Source organism: Aspergillus campestris, assembly GCF_002847485.1.
Source record: "Aspergillus campestris IBT 28561 chromosome Unknown P168scaffold_1, whole genome shotgun sequence".
In the NCBI taxonomy this organism is placed as follows: Eukaryota; Fungi; Ascomycota; class Eurotiomycetes; order Eurotiales; family Aspergillaceae; genus Aspergillus; species Aspergillus campestris.
This window is the reverse complement of record NW_020194336.1, coordinates 1,739,951-1,764,723: the sequence shown is the minus strand read 5'-3', so window position 1 is coordinate 1,764,723 and position 24,773 is coordinate 1,739,951. Positions and strand designations below refer to the sequence as shown.

At 52.1% G+C, this 24,773-nt stretch overlaps 12 protein-coding genes across 12 annotated transcripts; 6 read left to right on the top strand and 6 right to left on the bottom strand.

Annotated features, from left to right (window-relative positions):
* Positions 1-1,978: 1,978 nt before the first annotated feature.
* Positions 1,979-3,840, top strand: P168DRAFT_229554 (sugar porter family MFS transporter; the record flags this gene model as incomplete). Its single annotated transcript, XM_024833191.1, has 6 exons — positions 1,979-2,156; positions 2,219-2,498; positions 2,560-2,880; positions 2,950-3,309; positions 3,376-3,536; positions 3,635-3,840. The coding sequence occupies 6 exons, from the start codon at positions 1,979-1,981 to the stop codon at positions 3,838-3,840; spliced, it is 1,506 nt and encodes a 501-aa protein (XP_024696898.1).
* Positions 3,841-5,232: 1,392 nt separating this feature from the next.
* Positions 5,233-5,698, top strand: P168DRAFT_314412 (putative RING finger domain protein; the record flags this gene model as incomplete). The annotated part of the gene is made up of 2 exons (XM_024839772.1): positions 5,233-5,405; positions 5,515-5,698. The coding sequence occupies 2 exons, from the start codon at positions 5,233-5,235 to the stop codon at positions 5,696-5,698; spliced, it is 357 nt and encodes a 118-aa protein (XP_024696897.1).
* Positions 5,699-6,031: 333 nt separating this feature from the next.
* Positions 6,032-8,887, bottom strand: P168DRAFT_262615 (putative C6 transcription factor; the record flags this gene model as incomplete). The annotated part of the gene is made up of 5 exons (XM_024834752.1): positions 8,174-8,887; positions 7,327-8,084; positions 6,844-7,267; positions 6,487-6,775; positions 6,032-6,424 (listed from the first exon to the last, which is right to left on the bottom strand). The coding sequence occupies exons 1-5, from the start codon at positions 8,422-8,424 to the stop codon at positions 6,032-6,034; spliced, it is 2,115 nt and encodes a 704-aa protein (XP_024696896.1). The 5' UTR covers positions 8,425-8,887.
* P168DRAFT_262612 (uncharacterized protein) lies at positions 8,868-11,342 on the bottom strand. Its single transcript, XM_024834751.1, has 4 exons — positions 10,247-11,342; positions 9,771-10,197; positions 9,431-9,719; positions 8,868-9,371 (listed from the first exon to the last, which is right to left on the bottom strand). Exons 1-4 carry the CDS (start codon positions 11,157-11,159, stop codon positions 8,922-8,924), a joined length of 2,079 nt encoding a protein of 692 aa, XP_024696895.1. The 5' UTR covers positions 11,160-11,342; the 3' UTR covers positions 8,868-8,921.
* A 427-nt stretch (positions 11,343-11,769) lies between these two features.
* On the top strand, positions 11,770-13,188 carry P168DRAFT_246754 (phytanoyl-CoA dioxygenase family protein). Its single transcript, XM_024834056.1, has 4 exons — positions 11,770-12,176; positions 12,241-12,415; positions 12,469-12,687; positions 12,757-13,188. The coding sequence occupies exons 1-4, from the start codon at positions 12,003-12,005 to the stop codon at positions 13,020-13,022; spliced, it is 834 nt and encodes a 277-aa protein (XP_024696894.1). The 5' UTR covers positions 11,770-12,002; the 3' UTR covers positions 13,023-13,188.
* Positions 13,189-13,367: 179 nt separating this feature from the next.
* P168DRAFT_323456 (HD domain-containing protein) lies at positions 13,368-14,226 on the top strand. Its single transcript, XM_024840692.1, has 3 exons — positions 13,368-13,554; positions 13,634-13,847; positions 13,931-14,226. The coding sequence occupies exons 1-3, from the start codon at positions 13,416-13,418 to the stop codon at positions 14,187-14,189; spliced, it is 612 nt and encodes a 203-aa protein (XP_024696893.1). The 5' UTR covers positions 13,368-13,415; the 3' UTR covers positions 14,190-14,226.
* Positions 14,227-14,254: 28 nt separating this feature from the next.
* Positions 14,255-16,338, bottom strand: P168DRAFT_286437 (putative carboxylesterase). The gene is made up of 2 exons (XM_024836345.1): positions 15,578-16,338; positions 14,255-15,524 (listed from the first exon to the last, which is right to left on the bottom strand). The coding sequence occupies exons 1-2, from the start codon at positions 16,244-16,246 to the stop codon at positions 14,532-14,534; spliced, it is 1,662 nt and encodes a 553-aa protein (XP_024696892.1). The 5' UTR covers positions 16,247-16,338; the 3' UTR covers positions 14,255-14,531.
* A 491-nt stretch (positions 16,339-16,829) lies between these two features.
* On the top strand, positions 16,830-17,319 carry P168DRAFT_13091 (uncharacterized protein). Its single transcript, XM_024832683.1, has one exon. The coding sequence runs from the start codon at positions 16,876-16,878 to the stop codon at positions 17,131-17,133; it is 258 nt and encodes an 85-aa protein (XP_024696891.1). The 5' UTR covers positions 16,830-16,875; the 3' UTR covers positions 17,134-17,319.
* On the bottom strand, positions 17,284-19,563 carry P168DRAFT_286435 (rRNA 2'-O-methyltransferase fibrillarin-like protein). The gene is made up of 5 exons (XM_024836344.1): positions 19,320-19,563; positions 19,188-19,235; positions 18,952-19,133; positions 18,632-18,900; positions 17,284-18,574 (listed from the first exon to the last, which is right to left on the bottom strand). Exons 1-5 carry the CDS (start codon positions 19,468-19,470, stop codon positions 17,506-17,508), a joined length of 1,719 nt encoding a protein of 572 aa, XP_024696890.1. The 5' UTR covers positions 19,471-19,563; the 3' UTR covers positions 17,284-17,505.
* A 110-nt stretch (positions 19,564-19,673) lies between these two features.
* On the top strand, positions 19,674-20,983 carry P168DRAFT_246744 (RING finger domain protein). Its single transcript, XM_024834055.1, has 2 exons — positions 19,674-19,968; positions 20,030-20,983. The coding sequence occupies exons 1-2, from the start codon at positions 19,758-19,760 to the stop codon at positions 20,890-20,892; spliced, it is 1,074 nt and encodes a 357-aa protein (XP_024696889.1). The 5' UTR covers positions 19,674-19,757; the 3' UTR covers positions 20,893-20,983.
* Position 20,984: 1 nt separating this feature from the next.
* On the bottom strand, positions 20,985-22,879 carry sld2. Its single transcript, XM_024834054.1, has 2 exons — positions 22,714-22,879; positions 20,985-22,648 (listed from the first exon to the last, which is right to left on the bottom strand). Exons 1-2 carry the CDS (start codon positions 22,853-22,855, stop codon positions 21,108-21,110), a joined length of 1,683 nt encoding a protein of 560 aa, XP_024696888.1. The 5' UTR covers positions 22,856-22,879; the 3' UTR covers positions 20,985-21,107.
* Positions 22,880-23,122: 243 nt separating this feature from the next.
* On the bottom strand, positions 23,123-24,580 carry P168DRAFT_262592 (sucrase/ferredoxin-like domain-containing protein; the record flags this gene model as incomplete). The annotated part of the gene is made up of 2 exons (XM_024834750.1): positions 23,813-24,580; positions 23,123-23,740 (listed from the first exon to the last, which is right to left on the bottom strand). The coding sequence occupies exons 1-2, from the start codon at positions 24,107-24,109 to the stop codon at positions 23,123-23,125; spliced, it is 915 nt and encodes a 304-aa protein (XP_024696887.1). The 5' UTR covers positions 24,110-24,580.
* Between the last annotated feature and the right edge of the window lie 193 nt (positions 24,581-24,773).

The window sequence follows — 24,773 nt, the reverse complement described above, 5'->3', positions numbered from 1 at the left end:
CACTTGGAGGCCCTAGTCCAGAATATACGGCAGAAAAAGGACCCAAGAGATCAGTTACTGTCTTCGGACATTGGATTCGCACATCCTATCTTGATAACACCTGGACTTACATGGCTGCTTATTAGTGCTCCGAAGGAGAGGGTTTACGGCAGCTTTGCAGCCTGAGTACTAATGATACTTGGGCACGCTGTCGCCATTCCAACGAAAGGCCTGCTCTCATAGAACTTTGGCCATTTCCTCCCCACCTTGATATCGACGAACACGCGTCGTCATGTGTTTCAAAGTCTGGAAGAGCGTTGACAAACAAGAACTGCTAAAGGTTGGCCCGGGGCCGGAGTCGCGGCGAATTAGAATGCATTGCTCCTTCTATACTCCGCAGACGATGATGAAGTGGACTCTCGTAACTCTGGCACGCTAGGGCTTAGCCTGTCCACAGACCATCCGGATGCCGGACTCAAGACAGTTGAGATTACTCTTGCCAGGCCATCGAGTGACCCTGTGGCTGAGCAGTAGTTATCAGATCGCTTCTCACCATCGTATAAGCTAACTCGGCGCAAACTACAGCCCTACAGTACTACGGGACATGGCCGAACCCCAGGATGAATTTGGAGAAACCCAACTTCAACCAAGGGCATCTCGCTTGCGTCGTTACCCACCTTGCCTACCTATTATGTACTGACTTAGCTGGTACTTGGTAGTGTCTACTACTTGTCTAGTTTGAGGATGATCTCAGGTACTTTTGCAGCAGCTCGACACTTTGTCCACTGTCGCCACGTCTAGACTTGCTCGATATGTTATTCCATAGCGAGGGTGCGTCTCTATACTCCACAGAATCCCACGGGCGGATGTCCCGGGACATTAACTCCTACTATCGCTGCTGCTCAAGTACTCAAACTGTCTAGGCCTTTTTCTGGTTCTGTCCCGTCAATTGGTCCATGGTGGTCGAATCCTATCGGCGTGGTACTAAACCCCGCGTCTTGCCAGAAAGTGGACTAGCGCCTGTCAAGAGATGCAGTATATCGCTCAATTTTAAGGGGTATCATTCAAGGTAGCCAGCCCTAAGCAAACAACGTATGACTATCACACTCTCAGGAAATTGATCTAGACATCATTGGCCTTTCACATGCGAATATGTTCTTTATACCCCCCCGTGGCAAATTGCTTCCTCCGTTGATCTTCATTCGCCCCCCTTCCTAGGTACAAATGTTGTCTATCATGAGCTGATGGAGTGAGACTTGGGGTTAACACAGTACATTAGGATCGGTGCCCTTGCAAGGGTGGCAGGATTCCATTCGGTGGCCGGGCCCGTTGGACCGGACTAGTAAGGCCTTGGAAGACTCGAAGAAGGCCGTGGATAAATGCAAAAGAAAAACCCGGTTGGTCGCTGGGAGCAAGGGCATCGGCTAACGGAGAAATCGCTTTGACCCCTGTAGAATTCCACCAATACCGCACTACTATGGCGCAGCCTTGGAGTGTCCGGCTCGATGAATAGGATCGCGGCATTCGGGTATAGTGGCAGAAACCCAACTAGGGTATCTGCCATCGCTAGGCGGGACTAAGAAGAACCAAAGAACAACATCGATGACTTTTAGCGGCGGGTCGGCCACTCAACCCCGGATTTTCACCAGATTTCTACCGTACTCTCCGTTGGCCCCGTCGCCCGTTTTCACCGGGCCATTTTTGTCTTCCAATCAGTTGGACGGCTCGCTTCGCCTCGACTGGGGTGTCAGTAATGGCTCTGTTCTAGTCCCAAAGGGCGAAAAGAGATTTGGAGGGGTCGTGGCACATCCTCGTCTGTCCCTATATGGTATATAGGGGGGTTAAGGCATCCTGCCCCCCCCCCCTGATGTCTTAATACGTTTGTGACACCCATGATTCTCCCTCTGCCGGTCTGATTCCTCCCGAGCCGTGTCTGCCGTGAAAACACATTGGATGATTTACTGATCTACCAGACAACCTTACTTCCATACCAGTCAGGATGGGCAGGTCTTTCACAGTCTCGTTGGCCGTATTCGCGGCCACCGGGTCGTTCTTGTTCGGATATGACAGCGGTGTCATGACCGATGTGATCGACTCGAAGAACTTTCTCAATTTCTTCAATACCACCAAGACATCGAACATCATCGGTGCCATCAACAGCACCTTTTCCGGAGGAGGTATGTTGTGTTTTGCTGTCCCCCTTCTAGACCATTCCACCGCTGACATGTATGGAATACAGCGGCCATTGGCGCCCTTCAGGGAGGGCTGACGATGGACCGGTACGGGCGTAAATTCACCATCCAAATGGGTGCCCTAATCTGTCTTGTTGGCGCCATCCTGCAGGCCGCTGCGCAGAATTTGGCGATGATTCTCGTCGGCCGCATCTTAGCAGGGTGGGCTGTCGGTCTCTTGTCCATGTCAGTTCCGGTTTACCAGGCCGAGTGCGCTCACCCGCGCTCCCGTGGATTTATCATTGGATTGTCACAGCAGATGATTGGTGTTGGTTTCATTGTTAGCACGTAAGTCTTCCTTCTATACTGTGATCTGTCCAGGGATCCGTCCAAGCTGACTAGCGAACAGATGGGTCGGATACGGATCACTCCATGCCCCAGTCACGAGCGAATTCCAATGGCGCTTTCCACTGGCGTTCCAGGCCGTTCCAGCACTGCTACTGGCGGTGGGCATGTTCTTCTTGCCCGAAACCCCGCGGTATATGATTGAGACAGGGCATTACGACGAGGCGATGAAAACTCTTCGAAGGCTGCACTATGACGGCACCAACGACGATTGGATTCAGACTGAGTACACGGAGATTAGAACAACGATTGATGCCGAGAACTCCGTTACGAAGCCGGGGTGGCTCATTATGTTCAAGGTACCCCAGTGGCGAACCCGTTTGCTGTACGTCTGCCCTCGTCCCTTCTCCCTGTCAATACGAGTCTAACCACGCTTGTAATTGCGAATATATAGTCATGGAGTCGCTGTCCAAGTCTTCACCCAGATGACCGGCGTCAACGTGATCAACTACTACCAAACCATCATGTACAACTCGCTAGGTATCACTGGCAGCCGGACTACGCTCGTGGCGGGGATCTACAACTGTGTGGGCCCAGTAACAAACCTAATCTTCATTCTCTTCATCCTCGATCGCGTCGGGCGTCGCAAGCCCATGATATTCGGCGCAATCGGCATCTCCCTGGCGCTGATCTGCGAAGCGGCCTTGAATTCCCAGAACGAAGATGGCACTCACCGCGGGTATAGCATTGGCGGGGTGTTCTTCATCTTTTGCGTGACTGTGATATTTTCACTGTCGTTTGGACCGTGCAGCTGGTGGGTCTTCTTGGCTTTTTTTTTTTTTCAAGAGTAACCGTACGTACTGACTCGTTCTCCGTCCAGGGTCTATATGGCGGAGGTTATGCCCATGCAAATCCGAGGTCGCGGGAACGCTTTCGCTACCGGCGTTGGAAACTGGGCTGTGAGCACGCTGTGGAATCAGGTCTCGCCGATCGCACTCGACAAGATCAAGTGGAAGTTTTATTTTGTCTTTGCTGCATTTAGTAAGTTCCGTCTCTGTCTCAAAAAGAGCATTCTTTTTGTTTTTTTATTTTATTTTTTATATTGGCTCTCTTTTTTTTTTCTGACATTCGCCGCCTAGATATCTTCGTCAGCCTTCCAGTGATCTACTTTTTCTTCCAAGAGACTAAACAAAAGTCATTGGAGGAGATTGACATTCTCTTCGGCGGACGGGCGCTAGGCACACTACCGGAAGACGTCACAGCCAAGCCAACGGCCGAGGAACGGGAACACGCCGGAGAGAGGGGCATCAGGATGGGCAGGTTCGACGAAGACAATCGGGTGTAAGTGGTTTGGGTCGGTCGGTCTGTCGGTCGGGTCATTCATGACTAGAGTTTTAGGAGTAGAATCTTACGAGAACACGGTACAGATAGATGAAGGATTATTTCGATGTCTCAGTGCATGTGTATCTCCCCTTCCAGTAATATTGGAATTAAAATGATGTTATGGTCTGATGATCGAAAGCGTGTTGATCCCCGCCGATCCAGCATGAGAGCATGACATGGCATGACTGGGCATGCATGGGATGGCAATATGACGAGAGATTAGGGCATCACTCGCCGTTGGACAGCGGGAAGCTTAGTCGATCACAGCCTACTAACAGTACACTAGGTACCTATGTACTGGGGAAGAAGGTACTCCGTCATTCTCGGGATACTAAATCCAGCATCACGAGACCCATGAGGATCTGCCCATGCGCCAAGGAAGTTAGTTTCCCCCAGATATTTGAAGCTGCTCCAACCTCTCGCTTCAGCTTACCTCTTTATTCTCTCCCTCTCTCCCAGGAGATTCAAAGTTCTGTCTTCTCTCCCACTTTGACAGATTCCCCACTGTTTCAACATTGCTAGACAGATGATCACCTCTAGCCAGAATGGTCTGATCAATAGTGAACCCTTCACAAGGTCCCCGTGGTGGACACTGGACAGTAAACCCCGCTGAGGAGCAACCACCAACGACGATCATCAGCAACAACAGCAACAACCGCCACACATCAGCAGTGATTAGCAGTGCCGCAGCAAGGGGACCAAAACGCCCCGGCCCCTCTCTTCGTACTGGAATGAGACAAACAAACGGACGGCCTGATCCAATATAAAGATTCTCGTCCATCTCATCTCCCAACATCTGACTAACCATCAAATTCAAGGGTGTTGAGCTGGTCCACTGAGCCACAGACTATTAATAACCGACCTGCTTTCCATGGTTTCTTACGTGAACTAAAGGAGGGACCTAATCTCGCTTTACCTTTTTTTTTTCTGCTCCATCTCCACCCAACCCACCGCCCGGCGGCCAGTTGTGGGCCCCGCACATCCTTCCTCCCCCGGGAGGAACATGGGGTTGCCATCGGATGAAAAACATTTAAACACCAGCAGCACTCGTGTGGCCATTGTCCTCGGTGTTGGACTAGGAGTCGTCTCGTTGATCATTATGTGTTTACTGTAAGGGCTCTCCCTTTCCCCTTCTCCATTATAACCTTTTTTTTCCCCTTCTTTCTCGCTCTTGTCGACCACTCAAGGGGTGAATTCCACGGTCGGCTCGTCACAAGCACCCTGGGCTGTGCAGGGACCTGCTCATTCCTGGCAAATTCCGCCGTGCAATTCATCCGCCCCCTGTCTTGCCCCCGTTTTGTCGCATGAAGCATGGCTCCTCCAATTAACATGGTTCCTCCCTCCTAGTTTGACCATGTTTGTCAACCGCCGTCAACGCCGGTCATTGTTCAAGAACAGTAAAAGCGACTCGAACGATAAGCTGCGCAAACTGGACGCCGTATCGCCTGCCCGGACCCTCGAAGAATGGTGGTCGAGGGCCAAGGGTCCGCTTTTGCCCTCTGAGGGCGCGGATGGGCATATTGTCTGGTGCGTTATTATCTAGAGATCTTTCCTGATCTTTTCATTTATTTTTAACCTTTTTTCGGGGCCGTTAGTTGGAAGCTTAAGTATATGTGCTGACTTTGCTATCTTTTAGTGTTGTCTGTCTCGAGTCCGTCCTACGATCCCAGGAGATCCGAGAACTCAAATGCCTGCACGTCTTCCACAAGGAATGCCTGGAGCAGTGGTATCTGCAGGATCACTTCAATTGCCCGCTCTGCTATCGCGCATATTATATCCAAGAGACCCACCCGACGACCGACTTTGTATGGATGGTATGATTGATGAATGATGTCTGGATTTTTTTTTTTCGCCTGTTGCTCTCTTATTGTTCCTTGCATTATCCTCTTCTTAGCTCATCTCCGGCGTTTGGTGCTTTGCCGATGTATCAACATGGATCGCAATACTCCTTTTTTCCCTCTTGGTACTGCTTTTCTCTGCTCCCTCCCTTGCCCGATGCACTTTGTGTCTCTCATTGCGCACAGTGTCTGTCAGTCTCCTGAAGAAGTCCACGACCGACCTCTGATGAATCATGATTTTGAACGCGATACCCCTTAGCGATATCTATCAATCAATCAATCAACAATCAACAATCAACAATCAACAATCAACAATCATAACGCCTTACCCCCAACCAACCCCCCATCCAGCGATAAAAACCCATCCACCGACGCCGGATTTTCCCAACCAAAATCCCACCCACTAGGATTATACCAGTCCAGAAAATTGTACAACCCGGACGTCGCATCGTCAAACACCTCCCCCTGGATCGGCTGCGGGTCCAGAATCTGGTCCAGGATATGCGACAGCTTCTTCTCGACCTCCTTGCACGTGTGGTAATTCCCTTGCCCCGGCCGCGCCACCCACGAGAGACTCGACACGAAGATGCTGAGATTGCGGATGACTTCGGCGCGGGGAAGCACGGCCGTCCGCGGTCCGACGTCGCGGGTTTGGTGTAGGAGTTCGAGCATTAGGACGCTGGCGCTGGGGAGGCCGTAGTAGAGTGTCTGTCGTGCGGTCAGTGGGTAGTGCCTTGATATTCGCGAGGAAGGAAAAGGGCTTGACATACTATCCAAGCATAATGCCGCGTCATATCCATCACGGGATCCCTATCGGCGCTGATGCGCGTGATGATCGACAAGACATGTCGCGACGTACCGAACAGTGCGTCGTGGCCGGAATTCGTCTGTTTGACCACCGACCGCTGCAGAAGGAAGATCGTGTGCAGGTGGTCTAGATAGATGTGGAGCAGTGTGAAGGATTCGACGTACGGCTCAGTATCGTGCATCGCGCGCGCATCGTAGCGCAATCGACCGGGGCATGCTTCCCACGTTGCGCGCGCTTTGTCGATGATTTCGCTGTTGGTTTCCACCGCGGTTAGCTTGCGGTTTTCGGGTCATAATTCCTTGGACAGGAGACGGCCTACTTCGCCTTATGCACCAGATCCCAGTGCTCGCATGTCCCGAGGGCAATCTCAAGCGCCTTCTCCCGAAACACGGCAACCAGGAATCGCAGACGGATCATTCCCGCCCGGGTATACTCCTTACGGGGATGCCACCCCGCCATATCCAACTGCGAAACCGCCTGGGTGAAAGTGTCGCCCCCCGCTACGAGCTCATCCTCTGTCACGTCCAGCGGAGGCGTCAACGTGCAGTATCGATAATTGATACACGGCGGACGCCCGGTGAATGTGGAGACGCACTTGTCGGCGTAGAACGACGCGGCGAAGCAGATCCGGCGCCATTCCTGCAGGAAGGGCGGACAGTCGTTCGCTCGTATACTTTCTTGGTGGAGGCCGGCGGCGTAGACTGTCGACGCGAGGTCGCTTAGGCGGCGCCAGGCTTGGAAACCTGGATTGGTCGTTAGCGATGCGGTTTTCGAAGGTGTTAGATATGGCACTAGGGTGTACTGGTATCGCCGTATTGCTGAGTCTTCAGCATAACGTCGTTGTATCGGTAAAAGACCAGCAGTTCGTTGACGGCCGCTGGGTGATCGCACAGCTCCAGGCAAACATTACTTGCTTCCACGATCTGGGCTCGAATCCGGTCCTTGGATCGGCCGTCGGCAGCCGCGTCCACAAACTCGGGATCACTATCGGGAGTGACCATGGATGCGATCCCCGCCGTCGCGAAGATAATCCCCAACGCCTCCCAGCGGAGATTATCGCCGGTGAAACTATCGCAGTACTCTCTGACACTCATAGAGCCATTACTAGTCAAAGGCCGGGACGATCTCTCGAATATGCGATGCGCGACAGCTCGGAGCTGCGTTTCGACATCGCTCGCTGTATCTAGATTGTCGAATATTACTCTCAACGACTCCATAATAGCTTCCAGTAAGATCAAAGGGACGATAGCGACGAGCGACCAGGCGTAGAACTTGCGGATGAAAGCTTCGCAAATGGGGAGGCTGTAGAGGAGCTTTAGTAGATCTAGGCCGCACTGGAGACGCGCTGGGTTGGTCGATTGCACGGCGTCGGATGATCGAGTAGGTGTATCTGTTGAAAAGATCTTATTCAGCTCAAACGGGAGGTCATCTCTATGCTCCTGTAGAACAGCAGAGTAGCTAGTCGACCCCATATACCCCAGGAACGGCTCCGGGGAGTCTAAGGGCGTGACGTTGAGCGAGACATCCTCCGAGGTCACTAGCGGCACAGGACTGTCGAGCCTAGCACACAGTCAGTCCCGTTTGATTATCGACCCTACGATCAAGAAGGGTGCTAAACTTGACAGTATTGTCAAAAAAAAAAAACATACCTTCGCCGCCGCCGCTGCCGCCCCGACTCCTCAGCGACAGGGCTAGCCCTCGCAGAAGCAGAAACGCCCCTCTTCGTCATCGGCGCAGGATGGTAGAAGCAGCGCGCAGCCATATTCTTCACTAGACATCTTCCGCAGACGGGCTTTGCGTGGTCGCAGCGGAGTTTCGCCTTGCGGCAGGGCTCGCAGGATTGGAGTGTTCCGTTGCGGCGGACTGCGGAGGAGCGTCTGGGCGGGTTGGACTCCGCCATTGTTGGGTGGTGGTGTCGGCGGGCATTACCGATTTGCCGTGATAGGTGTCGAGGTGGGTGTTGGGGGTTTTTTTTTATGGCAGTCTGCTTGCTCTGTTTGTTTCGTCAATGGGTAGGCACGCAGTAGGGTTGATTGTGGGCAGGGAAGAGGGGAAATGGTTGCATGGAAGGTGTACGATGAAGCTGTGATAACACGCAGGGTTTAAGCCCGAAGTGGTTAGGTTGGTTGGTGGGTGGTCTCTACTTGAGACTGAGGCTTGTCTGGTCACTGGTTAGTGAACTATATACTATTTGCCTGTCTAGTTTAATTGATATTGATGCGCGCATGTGCGTCTTGAGCGAGGGAATCCAGACTGAAAATTTAATCTAGTTGGTCTACTGTTGCAATTTTACAAGCGGGTCAAATGGCGAGCAGGACTGTATACTGCAACATCTACAGTTTGGTTGGTTCTATATATCTTTGATCCACTAGTATCTTATCTTCAATAATTTTGATTTTACATCACAGCCCAGTTGCTGGCCGTGTTTCCCAGGTCGAAATCGATTGCCCAAGACATTAGATCGAAATTCTCGTAATCGTCCAGATTGATAGCGCCAATCGCCCCAGCTCCGCCAGCGAGGGAACTGTCAATACTAGGGGTCGGAATTGACATCGGGCTCACGGCAGTGCTTGTTGCGACATCGGGAGCTGCCTCAACCTTTGATGCCGCAAACTTGTCCAAGATCTTGTCCAACTTCGTCGTGATGGCTTTTGCGGCCTGCAAGCAGAACGCTTGATTTCTTTCCCGAGAGCTAGACACACTTTCGAGTTGCGATGCCAGTACGGACAGGTTACGAATCACGGCCGACGTCTTTATACCAGGCGGGAGGACTTTCGAAGGATCTTGTGTCATATTCTTTAGTGCAGTCGAAAGGACGGCGGCAGAGGGCAAGCCGCAGGACAGAAGCTTCACCGTGTCAGCTATGTCATAAAGGTAATAGAACGGTAAGATAGGGGAGTACGTACGATTTCAGGCAGATCATTGAAGATAAAGGCACCCTTTCTGCGAGATTTTCCCATTTGCACAACTGTCTCCAATATGTTTGCAGACACGTCAAGCAGTTCGGGAAGCGGAGACGAGCTATCTTCTCCAAGGAGGTGGTATATCTGGAAATGGATTTGGAGGTAGGCCAGATGAACCTTCGCATGCATGTAACAATCCATTGGAAGCATGTCGGATTCCCAACAATCCTGGGTATACCTCAGGTGGGGAAGCAGGTCATCCCAGGTCTGACGGCATCGAAAAGACAGCTCTCTACTTGGTTGTCAGTGACCATTCGGCATCTCTCCAATAAATGATTCATACCTGAGCTGGGCCGGGTCAGCTGTTGGTGATGCTTGAAAATGATATTCCACAATTCCTTCCCGAAACTGGCTCAAAATATATCGTAGTCGAGCCCAGGTTGCTGCCCTGAATTTCCCATCCGTGTTCCAGCCATCTTCCGTGAGCCGACTTTTTGCTTCCTCTAGCTCCTTGGGGGTTTGCGCAAAAAGTTCGTCATCTGACAGATCAAGGGGGAGCTTGACGTCAACGTATCGAGAGGTAATGCGAGGAGGTAGATTGAACACCAGGCCGAACATTTTCTCGAGATAATATTCAGTCACAAAGCATCTCCTCCGGCATTCTGCAAGAAAAAAGGGGGTTCTCTCCGGGGAATATGTCGCTTCTCTGTTCAACCCCAGAGCCAATAAATCTGTCGTGAGATCGCCCACTAAACGCCACACACCGAGGCCTAAAACCAATCAGTATCCCGCAATCACAACTTGCATGATGTAACTCACTAGCATCCCCTTCAAGGAATGATCTGAGATGCGCATTCTCATTCGCCAACCATATGATGACGTCCGTTGACTGCGGTGCAAGGTCACGAGCTAGTCGTAAGGTCAACGTACTATACCAAACCATGTCCTGAAAAAATGCGTCATCCTTATCCTCGTCGCGGTCAACAAAACACGCCGAGGCACGAGCAACCATGGTATACAAAAGACCGATAGTCTCGACTCGAAGATTCGGGCCACAGAACAAGGAGACGAAACCATGCAGGTCTAAGGATGGGGTGATGACGACTTCTGTAGAGGAAGACAGCAGCACAGTTTCTGATATCTCGCAGGTATTGCCCAAATCGACTCTCTCTCCCTCTTCTCTAAGAATATGGCCCGAAGATACCAGGTCTGTACGGAGCGTTTCCAAGAGTGGCAGAACGACCGGCTTCGGCACAAGTGCGTTATGCTTAGAAGAGTAGTATTGATGGAGACACTTTTCAATGATTGGGAGGTATCTCAATTGAGACACGATCTCCTTCATGGTTGCTAGGTGGGCCTCATAAGCTTTGATGCCATGCGAGCCCGGTGTGGGTGTCTGTGGCAGCGTGTCAGAGACGGTCGACATGAAAGGCCATGTGTGAAATTTGGGCGGTCCAGCCGCAGACCGTCTAGGATGGGACTGGCAGCTTTTTGCGCTCTTCTTCCTTGATGATGGCGTAGCAAGATGTGATCGGGGTGGTGTAGGCATGGTCAGTCGTTGTGCACTCCGATTTTTAGTCAAAGGTGAGGGATGGTAATAGCATCGAGAGCCGAGCCCGCGACGCTGGCAGGAGGCGCAAACTGGTTTGCCATGATCACATCGGGTTTTTCTCTCTCGACAAGGTTCACATGAGGCCAGGGAACGATTGCGTCTGGTTGTGGGTGCTGACATGTTCAATCACCTGGGAGGCTGGACTTATTGTATCTCCATGTCACGACACTGGATCAACACCGGTATGGATTCAGTGCTCCTTCGAGTTTGCTTTCCAGGTTCACTGGGCTGGAATTGATATTGTGCAGACTCAGTATCCTTACTTAAGTCATTTTGCTTGTTTCACTGCTGATATTGAGCCATGAGAGCACTTGGGGACGAGTTCTCGCTGTCAGAGGCCTCTCAGGAGACTTAACCCCGATACAAGACCGGTACGGCAATGCGTATCGGACTTGTATCGGCATAGCTGACTTTGTTAGATATAGTGTCATCACTGTAGTCAATTTCGCCAATATTGATAGCGAAAGATGTAAGGACGAATCTATGATAGGAATGTACTACAGCTAGACACTCTAAGCAAGAGAGAGAAGGGAGAAAGAGGACCAAACTAATCCACACTAGAAGTTCAGGTATCAATAGGTGATGCCCCGGCCTGGGTGGGTAGGCTTCTAGAATCTAGACATTATCTACACTCCCCAGCACATGTAGATTTAGCTCGAATGTCCCCATGGGTCCATGTGCGTGTCTTCTCGTCCTGTTTGTGGATGTCTTCTCCGCCCTACAGGGTAAGCTGCAGCCTGCGCCCCCACCTCGGTGCGAACACCGTAGTCTACCTGCGGCCTTGTGCTTCCACGTCCGAGATGGCCGCCATTAAAAAGCTGCCCAGCGAGGGTGCTGTTGTTCAAGAGATTGGAAAGATACCATCTAATCTGCATGTGTCGTTGATCCTGTCGCATACTGTCTTCTGTTGAAAATATCTTCCCTGTTTTTACACACCAAATCTGCCCGCCGCGATCCTCAGCCATGGAGAACAGCCACTACAGTTTGACCAAGGATCAAATCCAATTCTACAACGAAAAAGGATACTTGCTTATCCGGAACTTTTTCGACGAGCCAGAAACAGATCGTCTGCAACAATGGACGCAGGAAGTCCACGATTTTCCCCGCACTGCAGATGCGCCATACATGCCCTACGAGGTGAGCTAGGGCTACGGACAATTCATTCATCACGAAGGGATCGGATCTAACAAAGCTGCGATAGGAAGTAAATGCTCAGGGAAAAAGAGTGCTCTGCCGCACGGAGAACTACGCCAACAGCCACTCCGGCTTCGATAGCTTTCTCCGTGGCCAGCGCATCCTGAGTGTTCTTGGGCAACTTGCCGGGGAAGATATGTTGCTCTTCAAGGAAAAGATCAACTATAAGCTTGCTGGGAGTGGTCAGTCCCAGCGCTTCGATACACTTACAACCAATGTGCTGATTGATTGCCAGGTGGCTTCGACCCTCACATCGACGCCAACGCATACACGCACGTCAAGATGATCAAACACCTAACCGTCCTCGCTGCCGTCGATGGGATGAGCTCTGCAAATGGCGGACTCGAGGTCGTAGATGGGAGCCATCTGACGGAGATCAAGCTGGGCGAGGACCGATGTATCGAGCCTTCCTGGGTCCAAAGCCAGAAGTGGACGTCTTGTGATCTTCAACCAGGTTGGTCCCGAAAACTCTTCATTTCCTAGCAGAATCAAAGTAGATCTAACACGGACACTATCAACGTAGGCGACATCCTCGTGTTTGGATCATATCTCGCCCACCGCAGTGGAAAGAACCTGAGCGACAAGGATCGCCGTGCAATCTACGCGACGTACAACTGCAAAGCGGAGGGGGACCTCCACGACGATTACTATGAGGATCGCCGAAAACTGTGGCCTCCGACTCATCTGCGAGAGGAGGGCGAGGCATATGAAGAGGGCCGGCTTCGCTATGGATATGGCTCCCCGATGCTTACCATTGAGGGCCAGGCTCAGGCGCAGGCTGCTGCGTAGGATGTTTGGAAGTGCTCCGAATTGTAGGACGAATTAGACAGAATCTAATGTAGCTCGCTAGGAATAGTTGTGGTTGAATGTTGGGAAAGTCTATGGAGAAGTATCGACGTAACAGGCCACTTAAGAAGAATGCTCTGGATGCTATTATCATATTATCGAAATTGTGCAGATTTCCACATTAGAGGAAGATGAAAACAACCCTGGAATAACTTTGGAATCTCCGAGAGAGCTCAACTAAAGTAGGCACGTGTTGCAAGGGTTTGCCTTGGGCTTGAAGACCGCTCGCTCTTCTCTCCGGTCTCTGTTTTCCACTCTCCTCCCACTCCACCCACCATATATTCTCCCACTTTCACGTTGAACATCGAAAACCACTCAAGCATATCACCCACCAAAATGAATCTCCAGTCGCCCTCAGAAAAAGCCCAATACCTAGTCACCTCTCTAGAAGAGAACGGCCAAAGCGACTACATCGGCGAATCCATCAGCCAGCTCGAGCACTGCCTGCAAGCTGCCAATCAAGCCAAGACGTCAGGTACCTACCCAAAACACCATTCATGAACAAATAACTTCCTAGCACCTCTCCAAAAAGCTCAAGTCTTACTACGATACAGGAGCCAAAAACGAGCTCATAATAGCAGCTCTCCTCCACGACATCGGCCAGATCGTCCCGCTAGAATCCACCAAAGCAGCACGAATGACCCTCAAGAACAGCACCGAGGATCTCGGCCGTGTGGGCCACGAGATGATAGGAGCTGAGTTCTTGCGCGCGCTTGGGTTTAGTCGGGATGTGTGTCATTTGGTTGGGAGTCATGTTGCTGCTAAACGGTATAGTCCTGTCCTCATTCTACTCTTTTTTTGTGGTTTTCTTTTGATTTCTGTTATTGTGTAGAACGCTTATATTGATGTAGGTATTTGACGGCCGTGAACAACTCCTATTGGGACTCGTTATCTTCGGCTTCGAAGAAATCATTGGAGTGTCAGGGGGGCCCGTTTAAGGGTGCGGAGCTTGTTGCCTTTGAGCAGGATCCCCTTCGGGATGAAATGGTTGCTATGCGACGTTGGGACGATGCGGCCAAGGTCGAGGGAATTAAAGATTCAACGCCGCGTCCTGGGGCTTATTTTGATATGATCAGGACCCATTTGGAGCAACAGGGAATGGCATGCTAATCGCAAACTATAGCTTTTAAAGTATAGCTTTTACGTCTTGGCTTGTTGATGAATTAGATTTTTCTTGGAATTATTATTATTAGTACTGTCATTATTCTTTGGCTGTGCTGATATATCTCAAAGGCACAACCATCCACTGTCGCGTTCTATTTACAGAAGACGCTGTCTCATATAAATCTAGCCAGACTTTTCATTCAGGTCCGGTGAACAACCGGGGTATCCACACTGGAGGGTCGGGCTGTAAGGTTTTTCACAGAATGAGGGACGAAGAAAATTCGATGGAACGTCTTCTTATCACTTGTGAAAAACTCAAGGTGCCATTGGTCACGTCAAGTGACAAGCTTAATGAGGTTTCAGGTATCCTCGTGCTTTCATATACTCTGGTGACGGAGCTGGTCGGCCGGATCGCACGAACTCTCCAAAATAAGCCGATGCAAGTTGGACCGAGTGCAGATCTCGAGCCTGGCGTCGTGGGGACATATTTCCAAATATCAGTGGTAGCTGCTGATCGCCACGATGCAGACGGAAGTAGGGCAGAATGGGAGCGCCTCTCAAGAATTCGGCCATTGCTGATGAAACCTCAAGTCCGGCGGGGCCCGACTCAGCACTGGATCTTCCCATATGGCAGAAGTATGAAGGGTTGGTTACCCGCGAGGACGTATCTGCAAACGTAGTGACTTGGTTGACGCATTGAATTCCAAAATCAGGGGTGCCTTGCTTCAATGTATCAGATGATCCTGATGCTATGCCCTCGGGTTCATCATATGAGGACAGTTCTTGGTCGGGAGGACCCTGAGCGATTCCTTCCTTGACGTCCAGAACTGATTTTGGAATTTCGAGCTTATGTTGGGTAGAAGATGAAGGACGTGAAGAAGCGTCATCGGCGGTGACGACAAACATGATAGGTACATCTGCAGAGCCATGCTCCTCCCCAACCTCATGAGGGTCGCGTGTGTTGACATAATGGCCGTCCTGGACGACGTAGCGTGCAACGGTATCTAGCCCGACGAGGGTGGACGCAGGTACCTGTCCTAGACATGATATCTGTTCGACGAGATGCTCACTAGTGCAGCCGGCTGCGGAGAATATTTGTTGACCAGCAATTCTGTACGACTCCTCTGGCTTCAGATACTGGTCGTGTGTGGCATTAATGTCGCTTTGATGCCCTAGACCCCCACGGCTGCCAACTTCTGGAATCGCAATAGCACCGTGGAACTTCCCTACAGCAGGAGACGATTCCAGCAGCACTCTGGCAGATCCAGTGTCAGTAAACTCCCCAACAATCGTGATATGTTGCGGATCACCACCGAACTGGGCAATATTTTGAATAGTCCACTAAGTCCATGGTTTAGTACTATATCCACGCATTCACGGGGGTGTAAACAAACCTCGAGGGCAATTATCTGATCTGCGATTCCATAGTTGCCACGGATATCAGACCCGGGAACGGCCAAAAAGCCCAGAGTAGAGAGACGATAGTTGAAGCTCACTACCACAATATCCTCGCGCGAAGCCAGATTGCCACCGTCGGTCAAGGGATCTGAGCCCGATCCTTCAACGAGCCCACCGCCATGGATCCAAAGCAGCACCGGTTTGAGGCCGTTCGTTGAGCCCTTCTTCGGGATGTAAGGCGTCTGGATATTCAAGAATAGACAGTCTTCACTACCACGGCCAACTTGAGCACAGCTGGGCCCGTATTCCGTGGCTTTGATCGTTTGGGTCTTTTTCGAATAGAGCTCCGAATATGTGAATCGCTGGGGTGGATCGGCATATGGGATGCCCAGAAACCGGAATGACTTTCGATCGCGAAGCCCAACATACGTGTTTCCTTCGGAAGCGACACGCACAGCGTCACGACTATATCGTCCATGAGAATGCCTCGTACGCTCGGCGCTTGTGCGAGTACAAAGAACGGGAAGCTTGGTATCTTCGCCCCCGAACCGCCACAAGCTAAGCTCATCAAAGCCTTGACTCACGGCTAGAACTCCATCGCGAGTATAATACTGCTGGCTTGGCTGCGCTCCGCCAGAAAACACCAGATACGAGAAATAGGACATGAATTCATCCACGTGTTTCTCAATGGTTGCGAAAGACACCATAGACTCCCCGATTTCCTCGCAAGCTTCATCGATATCGTGCGGGGCTAACGCGCCCAGCAATATGACTCCAACATGACTCTCATCATCAGTCGAATTCAAGCTGTTCTGATAAAGCAGCGTCAATGACGATTTCTCATTGGTCGCTGGAACAGAACGCAGTATCGAGTCACGGCCGCGCAGATCCAGACCCAGCGCAACAGAGGCAACGAGCCAAAGGACCGTAAGGTGTTTGACCATCGTATTTTCTGTTATGCTGAAAGCGACCGACTCCCTAGATCAGACCGCTCTCTGAATAATTTCAATACCGGCCAGACCGACTGTACTAGGCGGGGTATAGTACTTGGCGCTTATCAGCCAACAACATGCTTCCGGCGCACAAACCAAGTGACCTTTGAGCACGGCCTATCCTAGAAGGCCGAGTCACCTGCGGCATGGCTTTATATATTAACCAAAATCAATAAATAGTCCTCACATGAACGGGCGGTGGTGGGATTGCGGTGGGAAATTACCAAGAGCCATACAGCGTGACCCCCGGGATCCTCACTTATCCTATATAGGGAAGGTCCATCGGGCCCAAGCCTTGCCGGATGGTAGGAGCGACCTATAAATTGACCCGTTCCTCACATCCTGCAGGGGCGCCTGAATGGAAACTGGGCAATCCGAAGCGATGGGTTTGCTACCTATGGATGCGGGTTCCTTTGACGGGCGTGGTTTCCCAATCCTGGCCCCGAACAGGATGGGTTCTTGCCTTGAAAATGGTTCTCATTTTGTACGGACTAGCTCCTTCCCATCCTTCCAGTATTTGGCCCTATTTTGGTATGGCCTTTGCCCTAGCTAGTTTCTAGTGTCATGGGGTTTGTGGATAAGTAACTTTACTATGTTCGAATAAGTCTATGGAGTGGGACTTAGCCTTGTGGACACACTGCCCACCAGTAAACCCTGCCTGAAGGACAGTTTTGGGGGAGAAAGATAGAGAAACAGTACATTGGCTGCACGCACGTTTATAGCAAAGCTTATCAAGTATATGCAACGTGGATATACTCCACCAGATTTCGAAAGAAATGCAAATTTACCTTTGGGAGAACAATCACTAACAATCGCTCCTGTGACCACCAGGTACATAGAATAAGGACCACAATGGAATACTGATTGAAACAGACCAACAAGGGAAACGCCAGACAAATGGACCAACAGAAAAGAGCAGACGGGAGAAATGTTCAGTAATTCATCACCGGCCCTCCGCCACCAGGCCCGGGTCTTTCTTCGTGGTTCCCTCCCTCGTAACCCCCATGGTCATCTAATGATTTATACCCTGGGTGAGGACCACCATCACGTCCACGGCCTCTGCCACGCCCACCCCGGCCGGGATGACCTCGACCCCGAGGACCCGAGCCACGGCCACGGCCACGATGTCCCCCGCCACGGCGAGGACTGTCGTCGTGATGATTGTGACGAGGATTTCCTCCGTGACGCGGGTGATAGTGAGCCCTTGGGTGATGGGGGCCATCATAATTACTGGGCCCCGTGGGCGGCTCGTCACCGAACTCGGGCTGATGGCGCCGCTTGTTATTCTTGTTTAAGAACTGGCTCTCCCACTCGCCTTCGTTGGGATTCTCTTCTTCCACGCGAAGAACGACCTTCTCCCCGACGACAGTGTCAAATTTCAACGCCTTGTCAGCTGGGACAGGGTGCCAATTTTGAATTTTGCCTGCGTCTATGGGACGAGCACCTTTACGGACCGCCAGCACCACTAGAGGCTGGGGATTCTCAGTGTAGAACTTCTCATTTGCGGGGACCGGCGCCAGCCGAGCCGCCCAGATTTTGTTCTCAAAGACAGCAGTTCCGGTGACCTGCCAACTGTGCTTTTTCCCAATACCACCGACCTTGTCCAGAATGGAGCGGGGCGCGGGGCGCGGGGTGATTAGTATGCTATTAGCCATGTATTTCAGATCATTGGATTCAGCAAGCCCTGGCGGCAGCATTGGGTTCAATATTTGGCCGATAAGATGGTTAGAATCAGCATTAGAGATCAGATAGCCGGTGTAGAAGATGGTGCGTTTGATGCGCAGTCGACCATATGGTGACTTGATCCGGCTGAGCGCCGGATTGCGGATGGACAGGTTGTGAGCGTTGATCATACGTTGAACTTCAGCTGTTTCAGTTACAGGGGGGAGATAAAGAGCTCCTTCCGCTACCTGGATCACTTCAGCATTGAGCGGTTTCCTTGGGTTAGAAAACTGGAACCCCCGGTTGAGGGATTCGAAGAAATCGCGGAAGTGTTTGACACTATCGAATGGTTAGCACACCCAATCAGTGACAGTGCGCTACCACCATGCGACTCACTGCTTGACGCGATCCTCGTAAACGCGTATCTCATCGGCCTGCTCATAAGTGAAAATCAGGTCTGCTAGGAAGGTTTGTTTGAATTCCATGGTCGTCGAGAACTGTTCGTTGTTCGGACCAACTTCCGGCTTCAGGCAGATCAAGTCAAACTCCAGGTTTCTACTCTTGACCATGCGTTTGACGATGTCCTCGAATCCACTTTCCCCGCGACCGGTCAAGAGGACGGTCACCGCATCTTTCTGTTCCATACTCAACTTGACCAGTTGAACCTAAGCATGTCAGCGAACATGTCCGCATCCAGAGGGGAATACAATCCGCACAATCTGCTCATTCCACCACCCAGCCCACCCACGGGGTTCCTCCTTCTCAGGCCCTTCCCCAGTGGCGGAAAGCAAGTTGGGGTCATGCCACCAACCGCCGTTTGCAAAGGATTCATAGGCCTGCAGGAATCCAATAGTCGGACCGTTCCATATTTGCGGGTTCGGCAACGGGCTCAAAAAGACTGGATAGAATTAACATCGAGGGGTTCGTTTGTCGCGCCAAGTTCCGGTCTTACGGGTGTTATCAAAGTCATATACGTGAATGGCTTTAATCTGGGAGATAGCTATGGCGGGGAGGTAACAATAAGTCAGCAATGCGGTGTCAGAAAATAAGGGAACGAACAGAAACAGAGGGCGCAGGATCTTACGAGGTAGCTCCCTGTTGGCGATCGACCAACGTCTCAGACCTGTCAGCGTTCGCGACGATGACCGGGCATAGTCGGCCACATTCGCCTGTCCACGCGCCATAGCGGCAGCTGTTCGCGACTTCTCTTTTACCACAGCTCTAGCAGATCGCATAGTATATCACCTTATTGATGTGATTCATGAACGGTGGTTGTCAGAGCATCACTCCATGCAGTGGGAACGATAGAAAGATGGAGGTTATAGATGATAGTGTTGGTCGGCGGCAACAGCAGCTTTCGCCGCGGAATTTTTGCCTTCGGCCGCCGACACAAGCTCCTGCCCAACGTGACCTCACCCGCCATCAACACCCCGACACTCCCCGCCACATCTATCTCTTCACTCCCCCCCACCTTAACCCATCTCGCTGGACGGCACATTCATAGTCATTTGATGCCACACTGATGTCCGAAGATGTCGACCTGCAGCAGCAAATACTGCAGCGAACTCTTCGCGAGGTAGCGCAGGAAGAGGAGGATCATGAAGCGGCCAATCCTTGTGTGATTTGCTTGGAGCCCGTCTCCGAAGTGGCCGTCGCTGTGCCTTGCAAGCATGCGAACTTTGACTTTCTATGCTTGGTAAGCTGGCTGGAACAGCGTCGCAACTGTCCGCTTTGTATGTATGGTATCTTGTGCGAACGAGATTCTGTTCCACCGTCTAACATACACCCGACTAGGCAAGAGCCATGTCACCTCCGTGACGTACAACCTCGAAGGCCCCGAAGCTCCTAAGACCTATCAACTACCTGAACTACCCCCGTCGACACCGGAGGCACCTTCTACAAACCATCGAGGTTTCCCTGGTCGTGATTTCCGACGCGGTCGTCCGCATCCACACCGTCCTCGAAGCCCGCCGCGCCCGCCACAACAACCCGATGATCCGCTCCGACGACGCCAGCACGTCTACCGCCATCAGCTGTACTCACTGCGAGTGGGTACCAACCGCCTCTCGCAATACTGCGAATTGTCACCGGACATGTTCAACCGCGATGAAGCGCTGGTCTCACGCGCACGGAAATGGATCCGGCGGGAGCTGCAGGTCTTCGCTTTCTTGAACCCAGAAGAGCCCCAACCAAGTCACGTCACCCGCCCGGGACAGCGCAGACTCGAGAACCGTCGAGGGAACAATGCCGAATTCCTCCTGGAATATATCATTGCAATCCTCCGCACCGTGGACGTCAAGGGCAGTGCGGGACAGGCGGAGGAGCTCCTCCGGGATTTCCTGGGGAGGGATAATGCGCGCCTGTTCCTGCATGAGCTTCAGGCGTTTCTCCGGAGCCCTTATATGTCTCTGGAGGATTGGGACCGGCACGTCCAGTACGATGAGCCGGCTCCGGGTTCCGCCACCCCTAATGCGGGGTCCGATCGCACATCTACGCCGATTTATCGGGGAGGTCGGGGTGGTGGTCGATGGGCTAATCGTGGCCGGGTGTCGAAGCCATCCTATGCGCGGGGGTCTCGTCAACAAGGCGGCCGTCGAGATGCATTGACGCAGGCGAGAAGAGTGCAGTACGCACGGGACCGGTATATCCCGGATTGACTGTCTGCCAGTCTCGATATCACGGGTTTGCTTACGACGTTATGAGTGATGCACGATGAATCTTCCAAAAACCATGTTTGTATATATATAGAATTAGAATAATACCAATCCTCGCTCGAGGGTATCTCCATGAATGATGAAATGTGATGCGATGCGATGCGCTATGTTCGTTGCTCGTAAATACTATCCCAGCCGGGAGACGTTTCAAACAGCCCCTATCTCCTAAACCGGCCGCGACCCCGACCCTTGGTGTTCTTATTCCTCATCTTCAAAGAGCGATAGTTCGCATGCGCCTGGGGGTCAATCTTGCGAGGCGCAGGCTTCTTGCTCTCCTTTGGCTTCTGCGCCCGGGGAGCCTTGGCTTCCTTGGTCTGAGGAGGTTCGTTCGACTGCGGCTTGCTCTCCGCAATAGCCTCCCTCATCTTCTCCGAGAAGCTCTTGCCCCGTGTAAGCGACGGGCGATCCTCACTCTCGTCATACTCGGGGTCGTCAGAGTCCATGTCCGGCTCTGACATTGTGTGCAGGGAATCCGCGTCGTCGTCGTCGTCAAAGCCGTCGGCCCCGTCTTCGTTGGCTGGTGCGTGTGATTGATACTGCGTTTCTGGGACCGCCGCAGGTTCGTTCTCACCGGTGTGGTCTTCCTGTTCCTCCTCGTCATCGTCGTCGTCGGCACCGAGATCAGACACCGGCGAGCTGGACTTGGTCTTCGGTTTCGAGAGAACGGGCCTCATGTTGACGCGTCGTGTTGTTCGCTTCTGTCCCTTCTTCTTGTACGGCCGACGGAATGGTTCGGTTGGGTTGGCCTGGCTGTCTGTCACGCCCGCCGCCTCTTCTTCTCCCATCATGGCCGCGTACTGCTCGGCCTCGATCTCATCCAGCACGTCCATGTCATCTTGCATCCGTTCCTCTTCCATGTCCCGCAGGCCCTGAACCAGAGCGGATAACCCCTTACCGACGAATTGCGGTCGTTTGCGCACGGCGATGGGACTGAGCCCGCTTCCACTGCCCCCTACATGAGGACGACCGGGATTAGATCGGCGCAAAAACGACGGGGTATCTGAACCGGCCGGTTGGTGTGTGGAATCATCTTCTGCCGAGTTCGCAAGTGCGTCGTTACCCCCAGCAGCAGCTGCGCCCCCGTCTCCATCCTCCACCATCGAGGCATACCGCAGTGTGATCGGCGTCGCGAAAAGGTTGGCCAGCATGTACTTCTTTCCTGACGACACGGGGGTGCGCTCCAGCCGCGAGGTATCTTCCTCGTCTTCCTCTTCGTCCTCCTCCGCGATAGTGTCCAGCTTTCTCCGCTTTGACGGCGTCTGTGCGTCTGCGCCTCGCACGGTCGCTAGGCGCGTCGCTGTCGGCGTGGCCGTGCTGCCGCCGGACTCGGATAGCAAGTCGAACAAGCCTAGGGCCTTCCCGTCGCGTTGCGGTGTAGGGCCGATAGTGCTTTTCAATGGCGAGGGTTGCATGTGTGTGGTGGGGCTGAATAGCCTGCGCAGGGTCGAGGGGGAGTCGTAGGGGTCGACCTCGGCGGGGTGGGTGGTGTTGAGTCGGGTCTTGGAGGGGGTGGTAAAGGCTCCGCCTTTGTTGGTTTTGCGCGGGGTCGATATGGATGTTGTCACTTCTGGTCCGGTGGGAGATGCATGTTTTCGTTTCTTGGGAGGGTTTTCGCGTTCGGCTGGTTGGTGGGATTGTTTGTCGGGGTCGGCGGATGTTTCCAGGGACTTGAGACGGGAGTATTGTTTGTACTTGGCGGCTGAATAGGAGAGACGTTAACCATGGAGGAAATCAACGAGGCATCAGAAGAGCTAATAGGCATACCGATTTCAGGGACTTTCTTGATATCGCCCCGGTCGGCTTTGCGCCCACCGTTGGCGGCCGCAAAGGTTCTCTCCCATTCTTTCAGTTCTGCGCGCAAGTCGGTCGACTGGGAAACAATGTCTGGAATGGCGACACTAGCCATTATTTCATATTGCAGAATATCTGCCGGCTGTATCAAGTCGATTGGTGTTATTGGGGAGACGTGAGGACGGTGGATGGGGTAGTGCCAGGGCAGGATCAAAGAGAGACGGCGCGTTGCGCGAAATCAATTAACGCGGGTCTCGATCCGCGGGTGACGTAGCGCGTCACTAGTGTTTTTATGTCTTCAAACCATCCACTGACTTAGAATTAGTTCGTGATCAACCATTCTATTATTCTCTATTATATTTCTAAACATTCATTGGCTGCATCACCAACTCGTCAATCCCCGTTGTCGATCAAACCCCCCTCGCAACTGGGTCTCAGGATGCACCACTTTCCCCTGGAGTAGCGTATAGTTGACCACTCCCTCACAATGTTCAGGTTTCACCCGTGCCAACCAGATCATCTGCTGTTCCTTCTTTCGATAAACCAATACATTGGCTGAGAATTTGTGACCTCCCACGTGGGACACGAAAAAGATGCCCACACCACCCGGTCGTTCATCGTTTGCATCCCGGTAGAGTCCCCGTGGTCGGAGATGTCGCTCCAGCTCCTTTTTGATAAGAGGCGCCGTGATCCCGCAGCGGGCATCTCGTCGTTTGTGCGAACATAGCAGGATGACATATTCGTACCCGCAGGGTCGCGAGGTCAGTCGAGATTGGATGGGCTGTTGGTCCGTTGACGGCGGGTTCGTGCCATTCTGTGACTGGAACTGTGGGGCGTCGATATAGCTGTCGATTAGCTCTTGGATGTCGCGAGTCTTTACGAAGTCCACAAAGGTGAACGACGGTAGAAGTAACACGGTCGTTCCTTTATCCCTCGCTTGATCGTCAGTGGTGTCCTGGTTGTCGGCGGGTTGGAGGTTCGATGCGGAGACCATGAGGCGCTGCTTTGGTTAGCATCATTCCAGCTATCCCTAGAGTAGAACAATACTCTGGATGGGACGCAGAGGACATACGCCATGTCGCGATTTATACGCACTCTGGTCAAATGCCTCCATTAGGCTGCCCTTCTCCTGCTCGGCATGTTGGTTCCAATCGGATTTACCAGTAGCCACTAAAACATGGGAATGGAACTCCTTTGTCTTTCCATAGAGAGGCCTAGACGTCTCGATTTTGACTTTGGATGGGAAGTGGACGGTGCAGTCGGCGCAGTCTCGCTGGCAGTCGGGACCATCCTCTTTCGGATTGACCGTGGGGAAGATGTAGTCGGCGTTGGATTTGACGGCTCGGAGGGAAAGTAGAGATCGAAACATTGCGAATAGCCCGAGCTTAAGTTTAATTGTCTAAAGAGTCTAAGTATTTGACGGTTCTCGTCCATAATGTTGAGCTGGATGCATGGTTCTTGTAGGGCCAGGATTGCGGAGATGGCATCCGAGTCCGAATACCCCGAGTTGTTATCCCCGAATTTGAGTCTGACCGTCTGACACTATTGCTGCTTACCTCTAGGGATGCATCAATGACAGGTAATCAGAAATGCAATAGCCCCCCTCGTTCTTTATCTATGGGATGATTAGCGCTGCCAGTCGGTCTGGGATCCAATCTGCGGCTGTCGACATCTTCCACGTGCAGGGACCCGCAGCGACTGACGCGTGTCTGGCGTCGGGAGAGTGGCCTACATCAAAAAAGACGGAGGATTCGAGTGCGATACCCATTAGTATAGATCAATCTAAATAAGAAGAGTTCCGACCGAATCTTCGCATAAATGCTCTACTGAGGACTCTGATATGAAGTGGTTGACTGGATAAATCAACAAATAACGTCATAACAAATACAAGCCCCTTTGTCATGTGACTGCGACACGTGCACAGCCCCAGAGTCTAGACTTTGGATGGATTGGACTAGTCAGTTAAGCTTGTTTACCACGTTTCTATTCATAGAGAAGGACTGGTTCCTCCCGTCTAACCTTCATCCCTCACC